Raw genomic sequence first — 12,213 nt, forward strand, 5'->3', positions numbered from 1 at the left:
AGAGAGAGAGAGAGAGAGAGAGAGAGAGAGAGAGAGTCAGACCTAGTATCTCCAGTTTTGGAATTTTTTGGTTTTTTACATAATTTGAAAATGCCTGTTGTACTGTTGCCATTTATATTTCAATTTCATGATGAATGGACCAAAAAAATGGGGCAAAATTACTTGGAATAATTTCTGGTTCCACTAACATTTTTTCTTTCTCCTGTAAAGTTATCATTTTGGAGATGTTGGAGATGCAGTATATATACAGTATATATAAAGGCAGAAGGGGGCAAATGGCATTGCATTTAAAGGTTTATGCAACAAATCATGCTATAAGAAATAAACAATTTGGTCACTAACCTTCCATCTCGATCCCAGTCATAAACCTCCACCTTGATAGTTCTGAAAGAATACAACAAGAACAACAAAAACAGTGAAAGACCTACAAAGGACAGAAAATATTGCAATACATCCACAGAAGTAAATTTAGATGCAAACTAAACTTTTCAGCTGAAACATTGACTCTCAACTTTGATTGGTCATCATGAGTGTTCATTCATTTCCTATCAGAATTCATACGGAGAAGGCTGAATTGAACGCCAGCGTGCTTAATTGGCTTGTTGTAGCGCGAATCTGAATTGAGTCATCAGTCACACTGGCTTCAATAATGGGGGTGGCTTTACATCCCACTTTAGGTGTTTCGCTCCGTAGCTTACACCAACAAGATCAGGGAGAAAAATGGGAGTTCATTCCCATATTAATGAAGACAAAAGGCACGTTCTCCTCAATCAGGCTCATTAGTCTAAGCAGGGCTTGTGTGTGGTCCGCGAACATTTCTTAGAGAGCAGCATCAGAAAGCTCATTTTCAGTTCAAGCTTCATTTCAGGCTCTTCTGGTCACAGTTGAAGCAGAACACGCTCGCGAGTCATTAAGGCTGTTTACGAGGAACACGGCTAATTGCAACATTTTAGGTTTGATTGGCAAAGGCAGCATGACGGTCATGCCAAGAACATAGCGTGCTCCTGATGAAGATCATTTGGAAATAAAAGGCCATGAGGCTGAGTTGTTTTGGGGCGATTTCTTCAGGAGTTCAAAATAGCGTCCTCGAAGCAGCTTGGCAGGCCTTGTCAGTGTCTTCAGAATGTTAGTGTTAAGTAAGGCTAGTGAGGGGTGTCACTCTAACATACAGTTAGCTGTACCACCCACCAGCCAAAAAAGACTTGGGTGATGAAGTGCCACTAGTTTTTTCTTTTCTGTTTTAGAAAACTTTCCACAGTACTTTTATTTCGCGAGCCGTCACAAACTTTTTTTTTGCCCACAGTGCCAGCGCCACATCATACAGCTGCAAATCCCCCGCCCCAAAAGACAGCGAGAAACATCACACAACAGGCAAGAAGAAGAAAGGCGCTGAAAATACAACCCTCACCCTTCCCCAGATGCGTAGGCTTCGTTATCTTCAAGGTAGTGAGTCAGCACCTTCTTAAAGCCTCAGTCACCTGAATGCCATGTTTTCTGACACAGAGAGAGACTTGTTGTCAAGACTTGCCTGCGGGCAGCTGTCAATCAGTGATCACAGCCGGCGAACAGAAATAGACTGTCTTCTGAACCCATCCAGAACACGAGGAAGGGAGAGAAGTAAGTAAGGAGGCGGAATAGAGAAGGGAACAAAAGGGGCTGGAGGGCTGCTCGCACACTATCCCGAGCTGTTTTTAATTTCACAGCTCTGACCTCTTTTGATCTTTTTTTTTTCTGATAGACTTTTCACATTAGTCACCATCTTATCGCATGGATCTTTGCTCTGTATGATCCGAGCACCTCTGCTTAAAATCTTTGTGAAGCATATCGCAGTAGCTCCTTCTGCTCTTTAATGATTCTTCTTTTTGCATGGTGTGATCCCAGAACACTGTCATTCCACCTATTGTGCCAGGAAAAGAGCACAACATGACAAAGCTGAAAATTCATAGAATTGTGTCATGAACTCTCCGTGAAAGAAAAGAAGCAGATACAATGATGTACCCTCATGAAAAAGACCTGCTACAGAATGCCTGTAACAATTATATTGTATATTAAGACAATTACTATTGTATGCCACAAGAATCAAGTCTGCAATGACAAAAAGATGCCCTTCATAATGCAAACAGCATGCACTGTAAATAGAGCAGGCTGTAATAGCCACAACAGCAGCTTCCAACCACTGTTTATAGTGAAAGATAACTTATGTAACTACATGTAAATTTCATATTTTGATTGCGTATTCAAAGCCAATTCCAAAAAAGGTGGCAGGTACAATGCAAAAAAAGCCGTTATCAAATACTTTTTGAGCTGTAGTCAATCGAAAACAAAATAATTGTTAATGTTTCAACTAGTTTACTTTGTTTTTCTATATATACGCTTAATCTAATTCTGATGCTGTAAATTGTAGTTGTAACATGGGCCATTGTTTACCACTGTGTTACATCACCTTTCCTTTCAGTAATCATTTGGAACACCAGTTGTAAGGACACCAGTTGTAATTGTGAATGTTAATTTTTCCCCAGTTTTGCTTGAACTAACACTTCAGCTGTTCAACAATCTGGGGTCTTCATTGTTGTATATTCTGTGATGCGGCATACATTTTTCAATGAGGACAGGTCTGGACTAGAACCAGCACTCTCACAATGAAGCCACACTGCTGTCACACATGCAGAACGTGTCTTGGCATTGTCTTGCTGAACCAAACAGGGACATCATTGAAAAAGACGTCATCTAGAAGGCAGCATAGGTTGATCCAAAATGCAAATGTACCCAACAGCATTAATGGTGCCTTCACATATATGAAATTACCCATGCCATTGGTAATTAATCAGCATCACTGTCAGAGTGATAGAGCTTTTAAATCATATCTACTGTGATTGACTATTTTTTTCTAAATATAATATAGAAGAGACTTGGATTTTCTCTTGTACTACGGGTACAAGTGGGCTTTACAGAGTGAAGTAAAGAAGTAAAAGGTCCATTATAATCCCCTATAGATTATCTACATATGTTCAAATTGTTAAAATTGAGTGGTGGGGTAAGGATTAAGATTTGGACCAGGGTGAGGGTTAAGTTTTGGGTTGAGGTAAGGATTAGTGCCAGATTTAAAGAAAATGGTCAGTTTAACAGATATTTAGTTGAATGTATCTACAAAGCATCTAAGGTGAGCTATCAAAAGAAAGTGTAACCATGTAAAATAGTGAGTAGTATGGAGCCCTGCTGGTGACATCCTATATAAATAAAATTCATGCATGGGAACAAGATCCTAATGTGTGGCCACGACTTAGCAAGGCATGGGAATGAGATGATTAATTCGTGGCCATGACTTAGTAAGATGTGGAAATGAGATTGTGGCCATGCATTAGGATCTTGTTTACACTTTACTAAGTCATGACCAGCGGGGCTTCGTAGCGTCACCATGTCACCAGCGGGGCTTCGTAGCATAGCAATAAGTAATAACTAACCACTTCATCACTGGCTGTAGATGCCATTTCTACCACTAATGTTGCACATTAGAAGTCTGCATTTCAGTAAAGCTCCTTTAAGATTTTTAAAAAGTAAAATTTATTCATCTCGGATTTAATTAATTGAGAATGTTGATGCATTTTTCTCTGACATCTGCAATAATTAAACTGAAGCCTTAAACTGAAGGCTTATAGCTATTATATCTATATAGCTATTAATATTCTATATTAATAATATTATATTATTCATTATAATATTATATCTCTATAGCTATTAATCTTAATGCTTTTTGTCCAGTTATAAGTATTGATCATTCAGTAACTGCTATGACACTAGAATATAAGTTATGAAGTTTACTTTAGGGAGTGAGGAACCGAAGTGTGGATCCACATGCAAGTCCTTTAGAGTTTAAGTGGCCTTGACATGCATTACATGCTAATAAAGCAGCATGGCCATATAACAGAAACAGAAAATGTAAAGTTTTGGATATTGGACAGATGTTCATCTAAAATGAAAAAAAAATGAACAAATTGTTGACTCACTACTAATGCTTCAAATTAATAAAGACCATGGAGACACAATGGCCGTGGATGAGTTCTGTATAATCTCCTTAGGCTTGAAATAGCAGGTGCTGATGCAGTCTGACAGGTCTGTTGATAGCCATGGGGCCGTCATTTTTTACCATATTAGTAAATGGCACTCCCACACCACTCGTCAGCCCTTAGTCTTTCATAGGCACCTTCCTTCAGAGAGTGCTAGTTATCCCTGGCCAAAGTGGTTGGGCACACCAAGAGCCCCCCTTAATCACAGTGTGATTTCAGCTTTGCTCTATTTCTATCATAAGTGGTACAGGCACTGCCCTTGCCAACCTCGCACTTACTACAACTCCATGACAACCAGGACCTCGCTGTGGACCAGAATGGCCAATATGAGGCAGAGTGGTGCAGCTGATGGAGCTCTGGCTTACTGCTTGATGTGGTGAGATACAGAATGGATCAGTAGATGGACTACATTAAAGATACCTCATTTAATTATTTTGGGCAACCAGGGGAGAAAGCAAGTCCCCCAAAAAGGTTTTCAGTAACATTTAGACGCACTTTATTATCAAGTGTGTTTTCATTGACCTACACATGGTGTGCAGGCTTGCCTACAGTGTAAACTCAGTAAATGTATACTAACTTACTGAGACGCCAGGTAGTTACGCTAATTAAAATTTACAGCACTCATAGTGATTATGTCACACATCCTCCCAACTCTGACATTCATAAAGACTCCATTTCCCAGAACTCTCTGGAAAATCACATGACCCATAAATTTCCACAATCCACAAATTAACTTTCCAGTTCATCCAAATACTAACTTGTTTCATTTTTGATGTGGGTCATATGACTAGATTTAGTTTAGTATGTAAGACTGGGCTTCAGTATAGATTTAGTCTTTATGAGGTACTACTTCCCTCTGTAGAGCTACTGAGCATTCTCTCTGTTATATTTTGTGTTTCCTGACCATGTTTTTGGACTTCTTGACTTTGCCTTTTTGTCTTTGCCCTTTCGTATTTGGTTCTGTTATTGTTTATGATTGTGTTTTCTGTATTTTAGTCTTTTTGGATGTGACCACGGCTTGTCTGACCTACAAGTATTGTCAAGCCCTTTTTGAGTACAGCCTCATTTCTTGTTTTGTTTACCACAAGTGTCTGGCAGCTGATGACATATTTCACTCTATTTACAACAGTTTGGGCAGCCAGCTGTGGCAAGTTTTTCTCCACCTTTTAAAATCAAAATCAACAAACAGAATAACACTATTTTATCTCTCAGGTTCAGGCGTGCAGTACTGTGCAATAGTTTTAAGCCCTATTCAGACCGGATTAGTTTTCCTATGAGAGGTAGAGTGATGTCAGTTTTACCACAGGACAACTGTAATATGACCAAATTATCCACAGGATAAGAAATCTGGTTTTAAATGATAGAGATGGTACTGGACCCCTAAACATCTGTCTTGTTGTGTAAATGCATTTTGCCATTAGCTTGGAATTTCAATTTCACTGCATAAAAATCTCTGCAAGTTTGATAATATTCAGAATCAACACTTTTGGTTCCCTAAAAAACCTTCCAACTGAGTAGTTACAACAGAGGTTTATAAAGAAATCATTATTTGAAAGTTTAGGAAACCAAAAGTGGTTCTACAACAGCATCGCTACAAAGAAGTACTGTAGCCAAAGAATCACGGTGCAAAGTGATGACATGAAGACAGTGTTTGACATGGTTCAGGCTTCAGATGAAGATCTGCACAGCAATTTATTTTAATTTTAATTTTAGCAAGCACTTTTACCTTTTTACTTTTACCTTTAGCAAGCAAGGTAGTTAAACCAGATGCTTTTGAGTAGCACAGATTGACCAAAACGACAATTAAATTGTTAACTGTAGTTATGACAGTTCTGGCTCTAGGTTCCATTGCTCCCTGTTCAGAATGTGTTTCAGTTAGGCAAACTCCACTCACAGTCAGCATTTAATGGAGAGTCTTAGCAGTCAGTATGAAGAAATTTCAGCATGGATGTCCATTTAAACTGTTTGCTCCTTAAGTGACCACTCAAAACCCCTTCAGTCCTGAAGGGACTGTGGGAAACACTAAATGTGCATGGCAGAGTTACTCCAGGGCCAGGCCTAGCGACCACTATATAGCTTAGAAATTAAAGCTATAAAAGGCTTAGAGAACAGCTCAGTACAGGAGGGAGGATGTGAGACAGTGAGAGGAAGAACTGCAAAAGCAATAGGCCTACAGTGATGAGCTCTAGATGTAGGAGCCTTAGGGTCAGTGGCTTGTCGGATGCCTCTGCTTAAAGAAATCACCACGCCAACAGCTTGCTTGGACACCTCAAAACACCCGGAGGGAGTGTTTCTGTGTGTGTGCCATGACCGCCCCCTCACACACCCAACCAAGCAGGGGTCAACACCCTGTCAGAGCCAATCAGCTGCAGGAACCGGAACAGAGTGTCAAGAGAAGCGCTTCTTAGAAAGCTATCGCCACCCTGCACCCTGACCGCTATACTGGGTTAATCTCCTCCGACAGCCAATGGATCTGCTGTACAGCACGAAATGTGGCGTGTGCCATGTGATATCAAGACTGCAATAACAGCTTTGCGTGATCTGTTCGAATCCACGCTGTCCGATGAATAATGACAGCATCACTGTGGACAGTGCTTTGGTATTATAAATTGTCAGTTTATTAGGTACAATGTGTAGCCATTGAGTGTAAGTCCACTTTGTAGGTACTGTCCAAAATTATATCAAATTATATTGAATATCGCATTTAGAACGTGGGATAGGAATATAAAGGAGAGAATACAGAAATCTACACTTGTGTCTGTGTGATGTTTATATGTAGATAAGGCCGTGTGATTGATGAAGCTGTTGGTTTGATTGTGTTTCACCTTTTGGTAACACTTTATTTTGATGGTCTACTGTAGATTCTTTGTAAATGTTCAGTATATCTTTAAGCAACATTCAACTAAATAGCCATTAAATGCACCTGATTGTTAAGTGTTATTTGGATGGTCCACTGTAGGTGTTTTGTAAATGCTCAGTTTAAGCAAATAACATTCAACTAAATATCCATGAAATTCAACTGAACTTCAAGTTCAGTGTGAAAGAATGTATTAAATCTAACCCTAAACCTAACCCTCACCTTTACATCAAGGTAAAAGCTACATCTACTCCTAACCCTAACCCTAACCATAACATTGTTGATAATCAACTGAACTTCAAACAATAAGCTGCCGAATAGGAAACTTTAGCCTTGTCTTTTTTACTGTTTTGGTGGGGGGGGGGGTATTTAATTTTTATATGCATTACATGTGATGGATTTGATTATGTTGTGAGTGTTTCTACTGAAGTTCATGTTAAACACGGTTTAATGTCAGGTGCACTCTAAATATTTTATTGCTGCTCTGGACAGTTAACCAGCATGATCACAGCTATTAAATAGAAATAAAAGATCTTAACCTTTTGGCGCTCTTACAGATGAATTGCCTCACATAGAGAACAACAGTCAATGCCTTTCTATATATTTATTTCTATGGTTTTACCACTTGTGAGGTTGCAATGTGAGGTTGTGCTTTAATCTTATTTACATACATACACCAGTAACGATTCAAAAAATGACGCCTGAATCATTCTGATGTGGATTCAATTACAGTATATCACGTTTCTGCAAATATTTTATTATTGTCACGATTGGTCTCTCCCAGTTCTCCATGTGCTTGTGTTTACCTGTTTCTTCCCTGTCCTGCCCCCTTGTTTCCAGACTATGCCCTTGATGGTTTCCACCTGTGTCGTGTTAACCCTTGTTTCTGTATTTAAGCCCTGTGTTTTCCCTGTGTTAGTTTGCTGGTCTTTGTATTATATTGTATTGTATCATTTGGTGTTTGTTCTGCTGGCCTCCATTGTTTGTTTAGCCTGTTTTCCTTTTTGTTATGTCTGTCCCTCCATCTCTCCATGTTGGCTCTTTGACCCTGGACTGTCTAGACCGTGATTATGGATTTTCCCCTAGTAAATCTTGCTTCTCTCAGCATATGCATCTGCCTCATCATCGCTCCCCTGCGTTACAGTTATATCTTTTTATGGGACAACACTATTAGATATATCTTAAAGTAGTCAGTGTACAGCTTGTATAGCAGTATACATTTACTGCCCTCTGAAAATAACACCTAGCCATTAATGTCTAAATAGCTGGCAGTACAAGCGAATACATCTCACAGTGAACATGTCGAAATTGTCCGCAGTTGTGGTGTTGTCCCTCCCTGGTGTCATGTGACTCATTAAAGTTAAAAGGTTCCAGGTGTGAATGGGGAGCAGGGCTGGTAAATTTGGTGTTTTGGGTACAATTTGCTCATACTGGCGACTGGATATTCAACATGACACCTCATGGCAAAGAACTCTCTGAAGCTCTCCACAAAGATGGCATAGGCTATAAGAAGATTGCTAACACCTGAAACTAGGTTATAGCATGGTAGCCAAGGTCATACAGCAGTTTTCCAGGACAGGTTACACTCTGAACAGGCCTTACCAGGGTCGACCAAAGAAGTCCACGTGTTCAGCATCATATCCAGAGGTTGGCTTCAAAAAGACACATGAGTGCTGCAAGCACTGCTGCAGAGGTTGAAGAAGTGGGAGGTCAACCTGTCAGTGCTCAGACCATACGCCGCACAATGTATCAACTCGGCCTGTATGGCCATCATTCTAGAAGTAAGTTTCTTCTGAAGCTGATGCACAAGACAGCCCACAAACAGTCAAGCGGAAGGAGGAGGAGCTCAAGGTGTCTAACATCCACCAGCTCTGTGATGTCATCATGGAGGAGTTGAAGAGGATTCCAGCAGCAATCTGTGCAGCTCTGGTGAATTCCATGCCCAAGTGGGTTAAGGCAGTGCTACAACCCCAATTCCAATGAAGTTGGGATATTGTGTAAAACATAAATAAAAACAGAATTAATTAATCAATACTAATTGAATACACTACAAAGACAAGATATTTAATGTTCAATTCAAAATTCAAAAATTCAAAATGAGTGAATATTTGCAAAAAACGTTTCTCCATTTGAACATTAAATATCTTGACATTGTAGTGTATTCAATTGAATATAGGTTGAAAAGGTTTTGCAAATCATTGTATTCTGTTTTTATTTATGTTTTACACAACATCCCAACTTCATTGGAATTGGGTTTGTACATAAAAATGGTGGTCACACAAAATATTGACAATTTGAGCACAATTTGGACATGTTCACTGTGAGGTGGACTCACTTGTGTTGCCAGCTATTTAGACATTAATGGCTGTGTGTTTAGTGATTTTCAGAGGACAGTAAATCTGTACTGCTACACAAGCTGTACACTGACTACTTTAAGTTGTATCCAAGTTTCGTTTCTATATTGTTGTCCCAGATATCGTAAAATATTTGCAGAAATGCGAGGTGTGTAATCACTTTTGTGAAATGTATATTTTCTACCATGTTTTTTAAACAGTTGTACTGCATGCAGGTAATCAACACATTGCGTGTTCACCCACTCAGCTGATTATCTAATATATTTTAAAGGGAGAATTTGATCTGTTTGGACTGAGCAACATCAATCCTTCTTACTGCTGTTGTAGGAGTTAACAGGATTTCAGATTGTCTGACTGTAAAAACACAAATGTAGATGTTACAGAGAAAAAAAAACATCCACATGAAAATGCAATAGATGTTTCAGACACAGTGGATTTTGCAATGGAATTTACACATGCGAAAATTACATATACAGTAGTACAAATTAATTTCTTACTACGCAAAACTGAATTTGTACTAGTTGAAATGCAATGTTTGCTAGTGGAATTTTGATTTTCACATGTGCAACTGAGTTCCTAGTAGAAAAAAGGATATTAAAGCTAATAAAATTTGAATTCCAACACTATTGAATCTTAATGTAATTATTATTTTTTTTATTTTTAAGTATTGACATTAATATTTCCTGATAAGTAAACTTTATTTCTTGACTAAAACTAGTAATATCTGAATGCTTTTCCTTTTATATTTCGTTGTTTGTCCCACTTCGCTTTTGACAGTCATCAGCAGCTCTTGTGACATTTGACTACAGCTTGTGTTCTGCAACTGTCCCTTTTCCATGATTAAATTTTTCCTGTATCTTAACAAACAATTTACTGTTATTTGCCAACACCTCTGCCCTTAAAGTTTGTGGAAATTTGGTTTTCTTTGATGCAGCCTATCCATTTTGGAGTGAGCCTTTAATGTGTATGAAATCATTTATGTAAAAATACCACAGCATTAAAAGACACCACCATGGCTACTTTATAAATAGCTCTACATTTTGCAGGGCGTAGCACTGTTACTGCCAAACTTTAACCCCAACGTCTCTTACAAACTTCAAATAAAAAAATGAAATAAAATTAGCAAGCTACAAATGTCAGTGTTTAATCCAGAATGACCGCAAGATGTGCATGTCCACCAGTGTTCGCTTAGAGCTAACATAACATTAGATATACCATAGGAGTCTTTTAGCAGGAGGAAATTAGCTTTATCGTAGAGGTGTTTTTTACTTGCCTCCCGCCTAATGACACCTGGGACAGGCTCCAGCTCTCCCCACGGCCCAGAAGGATGAGTAGTTTAGATTATGTGTGTGGAGCTTTATGGAATCCTTGCAGTTTTACTGGTTTCTGTTAGGTCTTATGTTATCCTACATGGTTTGGTTATATTTACCGTGATGCTGTTTTGTGTTCAAGTTTACCATTTTGGCCTGTATTTCTATTATGAATGTGAACATTTGTTCACTGCTAGATTCTCCTCATAGCACAACAGTGTGTTCATTACAATATGAAACCCACCATTTATAAATGTTGATGATTGATTGGTGGTATTTGTGCAATGTAGATAAATCATACAGTCTTGGGTGATTTTGTCAGCCACATGATAAACTGATCGGGCCCTAATCTCCTTGACAGGCTAAAAAAACATTTCTGAGGACCACCATACAAAATAAACTCATTGTGGACCTACATAAACTCTGTGCAGGGCAATGAAGACTATCTAGTTATTTCATCTAGACAGAATTTTTCCATGTGGTACATGTCTCACCGGTCATAGTCTCCGTTGCAGAGCGCTCTCACTGGGATGGTGAAAGACTGCCAGACTGGATTGAGGGTGTTCTTCACCACCTCTGTCTTATGGCAGATGGTGAACCTTGACACAGGGAACAGAGCAGTAGAGGCGTCATATTACTCAGAAACAGTCCACACCTGACAGGCCATATGGAACACACTGTTCACTCAGTGCCTAATGCATATCCAGGATGTTGAGGAATGCTACTGAATGTTTTTTTTTTTCATCTGTGAATTAGTTCCAACCACCATTAGGTTGAGCCATTTGACTGACTAAAAGCTAAAGGTACATAACACAAATTCTTACATCAGTTTCTAGCTAGTAACCACTAGTAAGAATCTACAGTGTGCAACAGCTGTCATTTCTGAAATGATTAGGAAGAGCGGGGCGGTTTATAACACTGTTTTCCTCAGCCTATGTCTCTATGACTCAGTGGTTGTTTGTCATACCTTTCAAACGTTGTCTGCTGCTTACAAAACAATAGGTTTTGTGCCAAATATAAAAAGTTCCCCTTTACATCCTGCCCCACTACCAAAATAAAATGCCTTTTTTCCCCTTTATTTTTCTTAAATTCAAGGCAGGAAACAAGCAAACGCAACTCATATCAAACCTGTTAGTCTATACCAAAACATTACAGATGATGTAAGATGAAGTCAAATTTTCAATGACTGTTGAAATTTCTTTTGCTTGAGTGAGTTCATGTGAATATGAATGGTCATATTGTTTTTGATAAGTCTCCCCACACTACCTCGGATGTTACACCCCATCCTGTCCTGGTCATTCATTTTATAGGCATGTATGCTTGAAACTATGGCATGCATTTAATACATCAAATTAAACTAGAGAAGCTGAAGATTTACAGTACTGAATTAATATGAGTTCTAACCAAGCTAACTAAGCTAAAATCTTACTTTCTTACTATACAACGTGGTTCTATTACATAAACATAAAAACCCCATTAAATCACTGTTTCACACAAAGTCTTCAACGGTCTCCTGTCAGCTCAAGAGGGGGTAGTTTGGGAAGTGACACAACCTTCGTAACTTATTTCAGACTGGGAGTGTTACAACATTTCTTGGCTTCCCTTGCTATGTCAAAAATGCAACTGTA

General features: G+C 38.9%; 1 protein-coding gene across 2 annotated transcripts in view; it reads right to left on the bottom strand.

The window, feature by feature from the left end:
• Nucleotides 1-12,213, bottom strand: part of cpne5b (copine Vb) — a 236,459-nt gene that overhangs the window by 65,607 nt on the left and 158,639 nt on the right. For both annotated transcript variants that reach the window (XM_017712880.2, XM_017712889.2), the window contains 2 exons: nt 11,080-11,184; nt 343-384 (listed from right to left, as the gene is read on the bottom strand). In XM_017712880.2, the coding sequence (XP_017568369.1) occupies nt 343-384; nt 11,080-11,184 (147 nt within the window). The remainder of the gene's footprint in view (nt 1-342; nt 385-11,079; nt 11,185-12,213) is intronic.

Source organism: Pygocentrus nattereri, chromosome 21 (genome assembly GCF_015220715.1).
Source record: "Pygocentrus nattereri isolate fPygNat1 chromosome 21, fPygNat1.pri, whole genome shotgun sequence".
In the NCBI taxonomy this organism is placed as follows: Eukaryota; Metazoa; Chordata; class Actinopteri; order Characiformes; family Serrasalmidae; genus Pygocentrus; species Pygocentrus nattereri.